Source organism: Battus philenor, unplaced genomic scaffold (assembly GCF_028537555.1).
Source record: "Battus philenor isolate CCGP_79_NKW_IND1 unplaced genomic scaffold, ilBatPhil1.0.hap1 SCAF_12, whole genome shotgun sequence".
NCBI classification, from domain to species: domain Eukaryota; kingdom Metazoa; phylum Arthropoda; class Insecta; order Lepidoptera; family Papilionidae; genus Battus; species Battus philenor.
In genome coordinates, this window is record NW_027181674.1 from 6,895,098 (window position 1) to 6,911,684 (window position 16,587).

At 30.7% G+C, this 16,587-nt stretch overlaps 2 protein-coding genes across 2 annotated transcripts; both read left to right on the forward strand.

Moving 5' to 3' along the window:
- Positions 1-539: 539 nt before the first annotated feature.
- CPT2 (Carnitine palmitoyltransferase 2) lies at positions 540-8,128 on the forward strand. Its single transcript, XM_068776389.1, has 8 exons — positions 540-1,184; positions 2,070-2,248; positions 2,911-3,181; positions 3,277-3,467; positions 3,665-3,834; positions 4,690-4,803; positions 5,505-5,806; positions 6,929-8,128. Exons 1-8 carry the CDS (start codon positions 577-579, stop codon positions 7,053-7,055), a joined length of 1,962 nt encoding a protein of 653 aa, XP_068632490.1. The 5' UTR covers positions 540-576; the 3' UTR covers positions 7,056-8,128.
- A 2,019-nt stretch (positions 8,129-10,147) lies between these two features.
- Positions 10,148-15,066, forward strand: rdgB (retinal degeneration B). Its single transcript, XM_068776268.1, has 2 exons — positions 10,148-10,249; positions 10,849-15,066. The coding sequence occupies exon 2, from the start codon at positions 10,895-10,897 to the stop codon at positions 14,411-14,413; it is 3,519 nt and encodes a 1,172-aa protein (XP_068632369.1). The 5' UTR covers positions 10,148-10,249; positions 10,849-10,894; the 3' UTR covers positions 14,414-15,066.
- The last annotated feature ends 1,521 nt before the right edge of the window (positions 15,067-16,587 follow it).

A 16,587-nucleotide genomic window follows, 5' to 3' on the forward strand; every position in this document is an offset into this window, starting at 1 on the left:
CTATTAAATATAAAAATAACAGTTTTCAAAAACGACTATTGTGTAACATTAAGCATATAAATAAAGAGCTAAAATCGTTCTTCATAATTGTTCCAAGTTACTGATATCAACAACAGACAGATCACAATTATTTTCGGTGTCAGATTTAGTAAATGGAACTTTCAACAGAACTTAAATAATTTTTATTTTTTAAAATCTGAATTTGGTATTTCTGCAAAACAAAAAAGCCCTCTAAATAAAAATAATAGAAACGTAATAACAGAATTAAGTAACTAAAAAAATCAACAACTTTTATTTATGAGACTTCTCACTTTTATTTTTAATTATGAGAAAAAGACAAACACATTTACCTGTATGAGAAGATAAAAGTAATCGATAAAACATTTAGCAGAATTTAGAAATCAATTTAAAAATAAAGAAATAAAGTAACAACAGTCTTTGCATTAGGTTTTAACGTATTTGATAATCTATAGTCCAAAGGGCAGTGACATGGTTTGAATTCTAACAAGTAAAGGTTCAAAAAGTTACGATTTTATTTTTATACAATAATTAAACAAGCTTTTAGTAATCTTTACAATGATTTATATTTATAAATCCAAAAAAATTGATTTAAAAACTTGTATTTATATTCATAGAATGTTATCTAGTAAGCAAAGAAATGTTGCAGACGTAGACTATCAGTATTTACAAAAAAGCATTGTACCAACAATGCATTTTCAGAAATCTCTACCTCGTCTCCCTATTCCTAATTTATCTCAGACGGGTCAACGATATTTAAAAGCTTTAAAACCTTTGTTGTCTAATAAACAATACGAGGAGGCACAACAACGAACTTCTGAATATATAAACAACGATGGGAAATCCTTGCAGGAGCAACTAATATTAAAAGATAAAGCTAACAAACACACAAGTTATATATCTGAGTATTGGTTTGATCTTTATTTACGTGATCGTGTTCCACTACCTATTAACTACAATCCATTGCTAGTGTTCCAAAATGATGTTAAACCTGAATACAACAATCAACTTATAAGAGCGACAAACTTATTAATTAGTGCTGTAAGGTTCATGAACTCTTTAAGAAACCAAATTTTGGAACCAGAAGTCTTTCATTTACAGCCAAAGAAAAGCAACACTACTTTATTTAGAAGAGTGACTCGTTTTCTTCCAGAGGCTGTGTCATGGTAAGTTTCATACACTTACTGTTGAAACCGTTATCTCAAAATATCTAACATGAAAATATAATTTATTTATTTTTAATATGAACTAACTAAAACACTTCCATTATTTTTTTAATGAATTGTATGCATAGAAGGTTAATTATTTAAATGACAGAAATAGATAAAGATATTATTACAAAGAGTATCTTGGATTTATAATAAATCAAATTAATTATTTTGTTATCTTTTGGTCTTTATGTTTAAAGCCCCCAGTAAAACACACACATTAACTATAAGATTCTGACCTACTTGGCGGACAGGCGACTTCATTAATGCCATTGAAAGACACGAGATGCAGGTTGCTCCCAATTATTCCTATTGAAAATCTCTGGGCGAGGCATATATCCAGCAGTGATGTCCTAGGGCTGTAATGATGATGATAGACTAACACATTTTTATATGAACTTTAAATTATCAATGATTAAATTCAAAATACATATTATAGATGAATTAGTAGAAAATGCATGTAATTCATTAAACAAAAATTATTTAAATGGTAGAAATCATTGGCAAAGTTGCTACTTGATTATGTTGTTTTCATTTAAATCTGTAATGGACATAAAATGTATACTTAAATCAATAATCTTAAACTTTTATTCAAAAGATGCGTAGTTGTAGAGTTTCTACCTGCTTCTGGAGAATAAGTATTCTGTGTATTATACTTATAACTAGCAGTCACTGCCTAATATAATTATGTAACAAATTAAATAAATGTTTGATTAAGGTATCAAACCATTATAATTGACAGTGCCTCCTACAAAATTGCTTGAATCAACATCAGTTTAGGAAGATTTTTTTGTTTTTAAAATGTAATTATTATTTTATAACATGTTTATTATGTTATTTCAGGTATGGAGCTTATTTATTCAAAGCTTACCCATTAGACATGAGCCAATTTGATGGACTTTTTGGATCAACCCGTATACCATTGCCAAATAAAGATAAGATTTACAGAGACCCTTTTAGTAAACATGTGGTAGTTCAAAAAAATGGCAATTTCTATGTATTTGATGTTTTGGATACAAATGGTACATTTTTATTTGATAAGTGGTGTTATAACCAATTTTGTTATGTTATAATGAATGTTTAGTCCAAGGTATATCACCTATATGTTCACACCATTTGTAACACACAATATTAATGTAGAATTCACACCTTGTCACTACTATCTATCTGTAGTAGTAATGGGTAATTTTCTTCAAAGGAATATGAGAAGTTTTATTTAAGGTACATATAGCCTTATGTAATTATATTAAAATAATGAATTCAAACATTTTCAATATGTGGGTACTTTGGTTTTTCATATTAGAAAACTAAACTAGTTATAGAATGGTTGCTTATAGGTGAAAAAAAATTTATAAGGGTGAATGTATAGTTCATTTCTTATCAAAAAATATAAAAACCTTTTACACCTATATCACTGAAATATACTTATAACATTATAAAGTCTACTGGGACAGATATTAACCAATAATTATTTTTAATGTGTATTAATCCAAATTTTAAAAACATTAACATCATTATGTTATTTAAATTACTGAAAACCTTAATTGCAAGCAAATGAGCTAGACATTCACCCCTTTGAGGCTTTTACATTTGTAACCAAACACCTTTTATAACATTCAATGTAAAATTAAATTCAATGATTGAATTTTGATTATTTGTTTCATCAGAAATTTAAATGTTTCAGGTAATTTACTATCGCCACTTGAACTACTTGGAAATTTGTCACAAATAATTAATGACAGTTCACCTAAAGCGCAACATCCCATAGGAATATTAACAAGTCAAAATCGCGATAAGTGGGCTATGCAAAGATTGCATTTAGAAGAGACTGGCAATAAGGAGGTTTTGCTAAAAATAGACTCTGCTATTTTTAACCTTATCCTAGATGATATAAGCATTAATGATGATAAGCATAAAATACTGAAGCATTTTTTGCATGGAGATGGTTTGAACAGGTAAAGCTTTATTCTTTTTCTATTTTCTCTTCAATGTTGCATGTGCAAAAACCTTTAAAACTTTTCTACTATAATTAACAAATATTGTCTGACAGATGGTTTGATAAATCATTCAGCCTAATTGTAACTCAAGATGGTTGCTCTGGAATTAATTTTGAACATTCATGGGGTGATGGTGTTGCTGTGCTGAGATTTTTTCAAGAACTTTTTGCGGAAACTACTACAAAGCCGTTTGTTCACCCAGACAGTGAGCCCAGAAATAGTAATATTACTGTAAAAAAATTAGGTAATGTTTTATGCATACCACTTCTGCATTAACATCAAATGATGCACGAAATTTATAAAGAAATTAATTTGTCAAATTGCATAAATAATGTATTATGTATATGTATAAGCCTTATTTTATAATAAACCGCTGAAAAATAATTATACATTCATGATTGATTATTTACAAATTTGTAATTACATCTATTATTGATACAGATTTCAAACTTGACAATAAATCAATTAATTTTATTGAAGAAGCACAAAAAGAATACAAACAGTGGTGTGATTCATTAAGCATTGACTATATACTGTATGAAGGACTTAACAAAGAAGCATGTAAAAAGTTCCAAGTCAGTCCTGATTGCATAATGCAACTTGGTTTTCAGGTATGTATTACAATCAGTTACCAAAAAGCTTACAGCAAAGATTCCTAACCTTTTAAGGGCCTCTATTATATACATATATTCTAGAGTGGGAGGTGAGACATATGATAGCTAAGTTTAACGAAAGGTGAAGGGGGACTGGGATTGTAAAATGTGACAATTCCCTTGATGATACTTCAAAGCCGCTTATAGATATCACAGAACATATAAAAACCCTCATACATCTGGACAACAAAGAATATATTTTTAAGTTTTAATGTGTACTTATTAATTCATTTAAATTTCGTTATTACTAATAATTTTATTATTTGTATGATTGTCCATTTATAGTAGCGGGGGTAATTTAAGAAAAAAAATCATCCTTTTGACAAAATTATGTTTGTCTATTAATGTTTTTTTTTGGAGATAATAGTATCTAATAATGTCTCTCATTTGACTCTCGTCTCTGTGGGCTGCTTTCTGCAACCAAGCGGCGCTGCGCTTATTTTGCGTCGGGGTTAGCCTTACTTAAACCAACCGTAATCATCGAGAAATCTCAACAGATCCTTGATATCGCTGGTGATCTCGGGTGGAATAAAGTCCTCATTGGGATACTATAATTTATAACTTATCTAGTATACTTCCATCTTTTTACTAGATAATTAAAATGCTTTATCATAGATCAGATAATCGAATGAATATTTTACTGTAGTTTTTTTTTTATTTAAGATTGGAGTCTGCTTCAATATAGTGCAGTATTTTGTAAAATATAAATATTCCTTTATTGTTTCGAAAAAATGTATTAGTTTAATTCGATTAGTTTAATTACAGTGTAATCACGCTACTATATATGCTATAAATTTATCATTACTTTTGCAGGCAGCCTATCATTTGCTTCGTGGTAATTATGTTGGCACATATGAATCATGTAGCACGTCTGCTTTTAAACATGGGAGGACAGAGACTATGCGGCCTTGCACTGAGCAAACAAAGGTAATAGTGATATGTAGATTTATACTATTCTCATCATTGTTTTAAACCATAGGACATAAACTGGTGGACCTAGGTCTACCTCCCTATTGATTTCCAATAAGACTGGTTTAAACCAATTTGCATCCAGCAGCTGCCTTCCTTGAGGAACACCTATGCTGCACTTACCAGTCTGCATTCATCATTCCACAATCCGAACGTTCTGTGCCCTATGTGGCCCCCTAAAAACCACTTCAACTTGTTAGTCCATTAGACTATATTGGTTACTTTCTTGCGTCTATGTAATTTCTCCTTATGATTGTAACTCATTGAGAAATCCTGAGGTCTCCATGGCTCGAACTGGAAGGCTACTAATCAAGTCCATAGTAAGAATCCACAATTTGTTCAGTACATTTTCACATGTAACACACATTGCTCATAGATTTTAGTCTTTAGGTACTGAAGGATTGACAGGAAGATGTTATATGTTTTCCCAAATGCTGTACAATAATTACTGGCAATGTCCACATTAATAATTCTAATAAAGAATTTATATTGCTGTTTTTTAAATTCTAAATATCTATATAAAAATAGATATTCCAGTCAAGGCCTATTTTTTAAAAAAAAAAACTTTTTTCTTTTCAGTAACATTAAAACTGCTGTAAATGAATCCCTTAAAAGTTTTCACTGTTTAACAAAAGTGTAACCATTTTATTATTTTTCAGTTATTTTGTGACTCACTCCATTTGAATAAAACTTCAAATGATGAATTGCGCTCAATTATGCAGCAATGTTCAGCTTATCATACACAATTGGTAAAAGAAGCTGCCATGGGGCAAGGTTTTGATCGTCACTTATTTGGTCTAATGAAGCTAGCTGAAGAGAAAAACTTACCAAGACCCAATTTTTATGATTCTTATGAATACAAGTTCCTTAATAAATCTATACTCAGTACAAGTACATTGTCCTCTCCCAGTGTAATGGCTGGAGGCTTTGGTCCTGTGTCTGAAGAAGGATTTGGAATCGGGTAAGTTTTTGACGGTAGAGATGTGGATATTGAAAATAAATGTTTTACAAAAGAAAGCCATCCAAGATATTTACAGCTTAAGGCTGCAAATCTCCTTAAAATATTTTTTGAAAAAGTCGATAATGTTTCGTATATTTACAATAATCATAATAAACTTAAAAAAATGGGGGTCGTCCATAATGTACTTACAAGACACCATAAAAAAATATGGCCGTACCAAAGTTTCAACTGCAAAAAATTTTTAAATCATTTGTAATAAATGGAGTCTTCTAAATAAAATTTCGCAAAAAATGATTGCACTACCATTTACAACATTCACAACATTTATTAAAAGTAAATTAATCGGAAAAGCTTATTAGTTAGTAAACAAATATTTAAATGATAAGAATCCTTGGCAGTGATGTCACCTGATTGTTTTGATATCATTTAAGCTATGTATAAATCTATATTAAAGTTTATTAAAAAATGTGCTGTTGTTCTTCCTGCTTCTTCTTCACAACTGTAACACCATGTGAGTAGAGTCAGAAATACAAGAAATTGAAAAAATAAATAAACATGTTGACGATCATTAAGAATTCTGTTTAAAGTCCCAGTGTTGAATAAATGAATTTTATCTTTATCTTATTGGCTATTACTTATGAGTGCTAAAATTTAATTTAATTAAATTTTAGTATACCTTGACAAGAAAGCTCTGGTATTTATTTTGATATGGATTAATTAGGATGCATGTTTACCAAGTTATTTTTTGGTATTTCAAAGGCATATTTAAAGCGTGCAGTCCTACCGAAATAGCTGTATCGCGCCTTATAAAAGCACAGTAGGGAGATTATATACAAAGATTTATGATATAATGCCTAATCGCCATATCTCTAGAATCATAAGGCTTATATAGAGACTTGAAATTCCACTCACAAGGGTGTTGAGGGTGCGTCCAATTAATTCTTGAAACGAGTGGTGGAAAGTTACTATACAATATACATGTGTTTTTTGTAGTATCAAAGAAATCAACAAAAGTACAAATAGAATCGTTATCACGTAAATGGGGTGCATTTATTTATTGACAGATATGTACTTTTAGTATGTATAAAAATAAAATTATTGATTTACTATAAAAATTTTCAGGTACTCTGCCTTTCCTGATAAATTGGGCGCAGCGGTAACAAGCTACAAGAAACATAACAGCAGTTCAGAATTTATAGAAGCGTTACATAAATCATTTGTTGATATTACCAAAATACTAACAAATTAATAAGTTATGTTATGTTTCTAAATTGCCAGAGAGATATTTACTTTTTTATCGGTATTTATTTAATCAATGTGTGATAATAAAAAAAATAAGTGACCTTATGTATTTTACACAGTCAGTGCGAATATTCAAGAATGATTCAAGTTGCACTATAGTGATATTGATTTCTATCTCACTGTTAATATTTTTGTTGTTACATATATTGTAGCAATGGATAGAGATATATCGCATATATATTATTATTATAGTAGCACAAGGTGGTGGGATATTCTTGTTTAAAAATAAACTACAAAATATATAATACAACGACAATAAATGGAATTAGATTTTTCAAATTAATTCCGCAAAACAAAAAGAGAGCTTACTATTCATGATACGTATATTTTATACGACGGAAATCTTTGGCAATGATATAGCTTGATTTTTTTTCAATTTTGTCAGAACATAAATCTGCATTATTAAACTTGTTTAAAAGATGTGGAGTTTATTTCTGATTCTTTTTCTGTATAAAATAAAATAGGTTTAAAAAAATGGTGATAATGAATAAGAATCCTGTTAAAAGTTCCAAATAAATGAGTTTTATCTTATCTTTATACCTCGTGAGTGCAGGTGATACAAATAAAGACATCTTTGTTCGAGACAAATGCAAAGTTAAGTTACGCTAAGAACTGTCCCTTTTATAAATTTACCTATATGTTACTGGTGGAAGCAGCCTCTAAAATTTTTTAAACTAAAATAAAATTTTAGGGTACATACACATCCGAATATCTAATCTTTTCATAATCTCTTACCTGTGAAAAAGACACAATAGCTGTCAGTAACTACCGAAGTTGAAATAGCGCCTTTTTTATCAATAACCTGCGGTTATAATTTGGCAGTTTTATTTCAACAGCTCCAGTGTTATTATTAATTAAATTTAATTTAGCATTGTAAGCATTGTGTTCAATTAAGTGTTTAAACTGCTATATGGATTACCAACATAAAAAAGTTTGTTTTTAATCATTCCTTTAATAACAGTTGTATGTGGATTGTGTAACAGATGTAATTATAACTGTTTTATCATAATATTTTATAAATCGTAGAGCAAAATGAGAAATATATTATTTGATAACTGTAATATATTTTTTAAAAAAGATTTTTATAAAAGTATATTGTTTTTTATTTAAATGACTAATATGCGAAATAAATTTTTATATTTTCATTTTTAGTAATTATCAATTATTTGACCTTATTACCTAATCCCGCTATATTACATATTTGATTTTTACACCGAAAATTTTGTTCTTAACAACGAGTTAAAAACGGCTATAACAACGATATTATGCAGTCAATTGAATTAAAACATTTTTGTAAGTTTTTTTTTTTTAAAAAGATGAATTAAGACAAATTCAAAAGTTTCATACACTTAAAGTAACATGCCTATTATAGAGTAGGTTATGTTAAAGTTCAATATAATTTTTTAACTAAATTTCATGAGATCAATGGTGACAACTCCATGACTTGGTTCTAGCAGGACGGGGTCATCAGTCACACATCTAATCCCATCAAACTTTTCTTGAGAAGGAGAAATATTTCCAAGAAAAGTCATATGAATAGAAGTGACATTGAGAGACCACCGCGAAATTTGTGTTTGTCGACTTGTAATTTTTTTATAAGGACGTTTTAAGAGCAAAATCTTTTGTAACTCTCCGAAAGCATCTGCTTAATTAAAGCAAAAGATTTCAGTATAAATCGCGGCGAAACCAATAGTCTTAAAACGCAGACTTTGAAAACTTTAATTTTCTTTTAGTAGAATGTTAACGAATTTATATATATATTATAATAATCATATAGAATCATCTTTTTAAAAGTTACCTTGGCACACTCTTTATATGTAAAACTTGACGAGTTTGAGGCCCATGCACCGGATTTGCTCCTAATTGCCTTTGAAATAATTATTAAAATTCCTGTGATATTTCTCGTTGCCGTACGACCTTGTGTATAAGTATATAAAATAGCTAGTTCCTATACGTATATTAATTATAAATATGTACAAATCTCTATACGATATGGTAAACAGTATTGAATAAGAGCAATAACTTATTAACATATAGTGAAATATACTTGAGAAACTTTTAATAATGAAGGTGTTGTATAGTTTTACATTAAGTAATTATCAGTTATGTAGTCAACTTTGCATAGATTTAAATTTTTAAAAATAAGTAATGATGAATGTATTGATTAATACAACTAGGTCATCTGACATAATACATGTTTTTTAATATTAATATGGACCTTAATTGGCTATGCATATTGACATTTAAAGTCTTACTACGGTGGCGCTTTAATTTAACGACACCGTTATCGATTTTCTCATGTCCATCTTTTGCAGGACCATATTCATAGTGTTTATTTTAAAATCGTAATAATAGCTTTTTATTACTAAATGTTAAAATTAAATAATATTTGCATACGCTGATTACAATTCTTATCGCAAAATTATATCTAATGGTCTAGATAATACCTCCACTATTAAAATTGTTTGGCATATCTTAATCAGGCTACAGTCATATCTCTCTTCTTGTATTAGTTTTAAAAATCTGGTATAAAAATAACAAGGAACTGGAATAGTTTACTACGTGTAGTATATTTATCGTTGTAAATTTAATTATATTCATAATATCTATTTCATTTTGCTATTTGTATTAATAATAAGTTAAATCTAGACAAATAAAACAAAAGACATACATAAATAATTTAAATATTTCCTTTGTGAAATACATTTTTCAAATACATATCCATTGATCGGTCTATGAATAGAGCTTCATTGTATCGTATCTTCCCCGTTCCAATGTACGATGGACTCGAAACGGAACATTGTGTGTTAGAAGAATTTGTTTATTTTATTTACTTAAAATTACATAAACACTTACTGTTTCTTATTAATATATAAATATATTATTTATTGTAGTTTAATAAGCTATTAAACATTATTTCAATGATCAAAAATTAGGTAAATATGGTAACCGTCAAGAATTTTGATGCATGGACACGAAAGGAATAAACTTAAGTCATTATTCAATTGTGATATTGAAAATGTCAAAGTTCATCTGTAATGTTACTTTTTAAAAAATAAATAATCCGTGTGGTCAAGCTAAAGTGCGTCTAATCCATCGAACTCTCCGACAAGGTGTTTAGTGTTCATAATGAATTTGCAGGTTAGTCCCTGTGTAATACAATTTTATTTTTGATTTAGAGGTTTGAGTTATTGAGAAATCCTAATAATAATTAATTAAACAAATTTTTAAATAACATGTAATTAATGTACATTATTAAGCAGAGCTTGTAATACATTGCAAGTTAAAAATATTTTGTAAATATCGAAAAAATTTGCAGACATGTTAAAACAATTACTAATAAGAAATTTTGCTTAATGTTTAATTTAATGTTACTCCAAGATTCATTATCCGGTATCTCATAATTTTTTATAAATTATGCGATATAAAATTGTTTTTCATTATAAGTTTTGCACACAATCATATTAGGGAATCCACTAGATATATATTTAATATATATATGTTTGACCTGTAATATATCACATTTATTTTGTTCACGGACTAAATAATTCATTAATTAATTAGAGACTTTTGTTGTTTTTATTGTAATTATGGCAGTCTCTATACCAATTCTTATGTGTAAATGTTTTGATTGAAATTATTAATGTAATTTTTTATCAATGTATTGTTTGTTATATTATCAATGTAATTTGTTTATTTACCATTACATAATAGTGTATTAATAATTTTTTCTTTTTCAGATTATGTTGAGGGGTTAGTCAACAGTAGAGCTTAATATCAAACAAAATGCTGATTAAGGAATATAGGATACCTCTCCCACTTACTGTGGAAGAGTATCGCATTGCACAGCTTTATATGATTGCAAAGAAAAGTAGAGAGGAAAGTTCTGGTGAAGGAAGCGGTGTAGAAATCATTGTTAATGAACCTTATGAAGATGGTCCTGGTGGTAAAGGTCAGTATACTCAAAAAATCTATCATGTAGGAAGTCATTTACCAGGCTGGTTTAAGAGTTTACTTCCAAAGTCAGCTTTGACTGTTTCTGAAGAAGCTTGGAATGCTTATCCATATACAAAGACAAGGTACACATGTCCCTTTGTAGAAAAATTTTCACTTGAAATTGAAACTTATTACTTTGCTGACAATGGCCACCAAGACAATGTATTTAAATTATCTGGAAGCGACTTAAAGAATAGAATTGTTGACATTATAGATGTTGTTAAAGATCAGCTTTATGGTCCTGATTATATTAAAGAAGAAGATCCTAAGCTATTTGTGTCACAAAAATGTAATAGAGGTCCTCTCTCTGAGACTTGGTTGGAAGATTATTGGAGAGAAGTGCAAGGGAAACCACAACCTTTACCAAATGGTAAATCTCTCATGTGTGCTTATAAGCTTTGTAGAGTCGAATTTAGGTATTGGGGCATGCAAACTAAATTAGAAAAATTTATTCATGATGTTGCCTTGAGGAAAACAATGCTCAGAGCCCATCGTCAAGCATGGGCTTGGCAAGATGAATGGTATGGACTTACTATGGATGATATTCGAGAAATAGAAAGACAAACTCAGTTAGCCCTACAAAAGAAAATGGCAGGAGAAGCAAGTGAAGAACAAGATGTATCAGAAGAACACTCTAAATCACTTGCTGCAACTATGAGTAGCTTAGAAAAGAATGAAGATTTAGCTACTCCATTAACTGCAAAGAAATCAAATGTTGAGAAAAAACCATCAAAACATTTAACACCAGAAAGCACTCCACCTTCAGAACACAAAAGCTCAATAAAAAGCAATTTGAGGTCATCATCTTCTGGATCAATAAAAAGTTTACAAGCACAAGTAGCTAATTGGCGAATGGAAACTCTTGTAAGGGAATCTGAAACTGAAACTGGCTCCGAAGATGAGTTTTATGACTGTGAATCATCTTTTAACAAATGGTCCTCCATGTGTTCTCTTGATGAAGCTGATCTAGATATTTCACCAACACAGGGAGATCAAAGTCATGACGATAGCATTTTCAATCCATCCTTCCTAAAAAGGGTAACTTCAGAGCGAGGTTCTCGTAGAGTTATTACACTGCAAAGTCATCAAAGTATTGATGGTGGCCCTGAAACACCTATTCACAGCTCCTGTCCAACTACAGTATTAATACTCGTTTTCCATGCTGGTAGTGTTCTTGATGCAAATATTGATATGACTGCAAAAAAATCTGATGTTACAACATTTAAAGGTGCATTTGAGTCTGTAATGCGTCAGCACTACCCAACTTTGGTGGGACATATTGCAATAAAATTGGTATCATGTCCTTCTATTTGTACGGAAGCACTTGGTGTTTTATCTACATTAAGTCCTTACAGTTTTGATTGTTCTCCTTCAACCATGGAAACACCCCCTCTTACAAATGATCTTATACCCATTGGAGCTATTCCATTAATAGCAACAAGCTCGCTTGAGTACGTTGACTCTGTTACAAAAGCGATTGTTTCAGCAAATACAGTTTATAATGAATTCCTTAAATCAGAAGATGGTCATGGATTTAATGGCCAAGTGTGTATAGTTGGTGATAGTATGGGTTCAGTATTGGCTTACGATGCTCTTTGTCGTACAGTGCAATATCAATCACGTCACGATAGCGAAAATAGTATTCTAAATACTGAAATAACTATACCAAATGAACCATCTGAAAACTATTTGAACAAATCTCATTTACAAGCACCGACACCCCGAAGACGTTCTTCTTCTACGAGTGATAATCAGACGCGGTTAGAATTTGAAGTAACCGAATTTTTCACTTTTGGAAGTCCGTTATCGCTAATATTGGCTTCAAGAAAAATTGCTGATGACAAATCGCGGGATATCACGAAGCCACCCGCTCAACAAGTTTACAATCTATTTCATCCAACGGATCCAGTTGCATCTAGATTAGAGCCATTATTATCGGCTAGATTTACAAATCTCCCTCCCATAAATGTTGCCCGGTACGCGAAATACCCATTAGGAAACGGACAACCTTACCACTTGATGGAACTCATACAAAGTCATCCTCAATTATTTGGTGATCATTTACAAATGCCACCGACACCAATATTACGAAGACTTTCTGAAGCTTCAGTACAAAGTACAGTGAGCGGTTTAGTTGATAATATTCCGTTAATTACCATGAACGCTTTGCAACAGAAATGGTGGGGGAGTAAAAGATTGGATTATGCTTTGTACTGTCCAGAAGGTTTAACAAATTTTCCTACAAACGCATTGCCACACTTATTCCATGCTAGTTACTGGGAAAGTTCAGACGTTATTGCTTTCATTTTGAGACAAGTCGGGCATTTCGACTTAGCTTTCTACGGGCACGTGGAAGATAAAGATAGTACTATGTTCAAACCTGGACAAGAGAGGGAAAAATGGATGCGGAAACGCACTTCTGTTAAACTAAAAAATGTCGCGGCCAACCATAGAGCGAATGATATCATAGTCAAAGAAGGTTGTCCTCAGACATTTAGTGCAAGATTTATGTATGGGCCTTTAGATATGATAACACTGACGGGAGAAAAAGTAGATATACATATGATGAAAGACCCTCCTGCTGGAGAATGGACACTGTTGGCAACAGTGGTAACTGATAAGAACGGAAGAATAACTTACACTTTAACAGAGAAACAAAGTGTAGCTTGTGGCATATATCCCATGAGGGTCGTGGTCAGAGGCGACCATACCAGTTGCAGCTTCCATTTGGCTGTAGTTCCTCCACAGACAGAGTGCGTAGTGTTCAGTATTGACGGGTCATTTACGGCGAGCGTTTCGGTTACAGGACGTGACCCTAAAGTCAGAGCTGGGGCTGTCGACGTTGTTCGTTTCTGGCAAGATCTTGGATACCTAATTCTTTATATAACGGGCCGGCCTGATATGCAGCAGAGAAAGGTAGTATCTTGGCTAGCTGAACACAATTTTCCCCACGGATTGGTATTTTTCTCAGACGGATTTTCTACAGACCCGTTGGGGCACAAAGCAGCTCATTTGAACAATCTTATTAATGATCATGGTGTTATTCTTCATGCGGCGTATGGGTCGGGAAAAGATATAAGCGTATACCATAATTGTGGACTTTCGCCGAAGCAAGTGTATGCGATCGGTCGTATTAGTAAGAAGTATTCCAACATGGCAACTACTTTAAGCGATGGCTATGCTTCCCATCTCGCAGATTTGAAGCAACCAGGCGCGGTCAGGGCAGCCAGAGGCAATGCCCGCTTACTTGTGCCACGGCGACTTTTGGTACCCGTGAGTAGTTCTTCCGCTACCCGCAATCGGCGTTGATCAATCGTTTTTAGAATAATTTCTAAGTTTTTTGAAAGTATTCTATTTATTACAAAAATTCTATTTTGATATAATTTAAACACTTTACCTTGTATCGTATTATTTTCGCCCATTCATATTGCTTGTCACGCTTATTTGTCTGACTCCGCAGTTAACTGACCTGTAAAAGAGTGGCGGGGCAAAGTAAAGGTATCACCAATTTCGCTACAATACATACAATCATATTCTAAAATCATTAAAATTTAAATGTTAATGTAAAATATTTCTAAGTCACTTTGTACCTAATTTGTATTAAATCTCGTTATTTCTGCCTCTGCTAGTATTAATCAAATAGTCTATAGTTGGTGTTTATTGTTATATCTTGGAAGGGTTAGGAATCTCTTTTCGGCATTTTGATTAATATTCTAGTCTTCATAAGTTACGTAAGGACGATGCAATATCATTGAGATATTCTTAATACAGTAAAAATCGAAAGCGGGATTTCTTGTTACTAAATTTCCAGGGAAAGAACTGGAAGAGGTTTTCTTGTTACTAAATCAAGCTACTAATGTTTTACACAAAGACTATTGTACTTTAAGTAAAAAAAACATGTTTATTTTAATATTGATACTCACGTAATTTATTATATTTAATTACTAAAATTTTTAAATAATTGTTAGAACCGAACTGTTGTAACGAAATTGACTTTTTTCAATTTCATTTTTATATAATTATTTAACCTTCACAGTTACTCAATGATGGCTTAGTGTTTTTTTTTATATTAGTGTATTTATTGATTTGTTAAATAGTTTTATCACTTAGCTGCTTATATTTATTATAACTTAAACGAATAATTGTCCTTATGAATAAAATATTGCGACGATAAAATATCCTTTCTAAACAATTTACATTATGATTAAAATCATCATCATCATTCAGCGTCAAGCTCTGTAACTTGAATTGCCCGTTATAGAAATGACATTATAGAAGAAATAAACACTATTGTCTACATTGATTGACTACGAAATTGGACGCAATATGTCATTAAGTCAAACTATCTTATTGAAAAAAGCTAGAATATTTTTTAATTACATTCAGGTTGAGACAGGTGACATAAGTGAATCTTTCATTACTAGTTGGAGATGGTTTAACACATTAAGTTCCTCGTATAGAGCTGTTTCGCATAACTCACTACATTGATGTAAGGAACATCACGCGTTAAGCGGGTTATTACTGTATATGCTAAAAATGTAATTGTATTAATTAATATCTTAAGTAATAAGATCCAATTTTAATATTTTATATAATTGTTTAATTTTTTTGTTATAATTTTTTAAATCTGAAGATATTATAAAAGAATTACCACGTAGAGAAGAAATAATAAAAAAAAAACAAGATAATATTTAAAACAGGAATATAATAGAAACAAAGGCATCCTACTTTTAGAATTAGACTCGTTTGTCGAATATTTTTGTTGTATTGTAAGTTGGAAGGCTTTACTTACTATAATCATATTCAGTTTGTTGCAACATATAATTTTTAAAAATGTTTTTACTGTTAAGTTTTGTGCGACATAGTCACAAGTAATATTTATACCATGAATTTAAAAATTCTAATAATTTGTTTCTTTTTAAGAATTGCTAGCTTTTTATTATTTTAAATATGACTTGCGAACATTGTCAACTTTTATGTTGGCAATGTTCGCAAATAACGCGTTGGTAATTTTTTCTTCTGCGCTTATAGGGGTTTTTGTATCGAAATAAAATATGGGGAGTTAACTTTTGTATTATATTTATTCAATTGCAAACAAAAAGGTCATGACACATTCAAGACTCAAATTGTATCATCAGTGGGTCTGTAAATCCGGTTTACATGTTTCCACTTGACATTTCCGAATTGTTTTCAACGTATTTTTATGTTGTTTTATAGTTAAATGATTTGGAAATATCGATGTGATATTTCGCAATTCAAATATTACATTTACACTATGTAAACAATCGTTAAATTCAGGCGAATTACACATTAAAGTGGCTCAGTTAACACCTTGGTCGTAAATCTAGACGCTTGTAGACTATGTAGTTATATATGAGGAGATATATTTACGAACGAATTCTAAATACATACACGTCTTATTTTATGTTTAGATCGCATTAAATTTCACGGACTTGTAATTAATGAATTTATTAAGTCTCATG

Coding starts and splice junctions, on each gene's coding strand:
- rdgB (XM_068776268.1), top strand. CDS start 10,895: ATGCTGATTAAGGAATATAGGATACCTCTCCCACTTACTGTGGAAGAG.
- CPT2 (XM_068776389.1), top strand. CDS start 577: ATGATTTATATTTATAAATCCAAAAAAATTGATTTAAAAACTTGTATT. Junction 4,804..5,504: donor CTTGCACTGAGCAAACAAAG/GTAATAGTGATA, acceptor ATTATTTTTCAG/TTATTTTGTGACTCACTCCA. Junction 5,807..6,928: donor GAAGAAGGATTTGGAATCGG/GTAAGTTTTTGA, acceptor AAAAATTTTCAG/GTACTCTGCCTTTCCTGATA.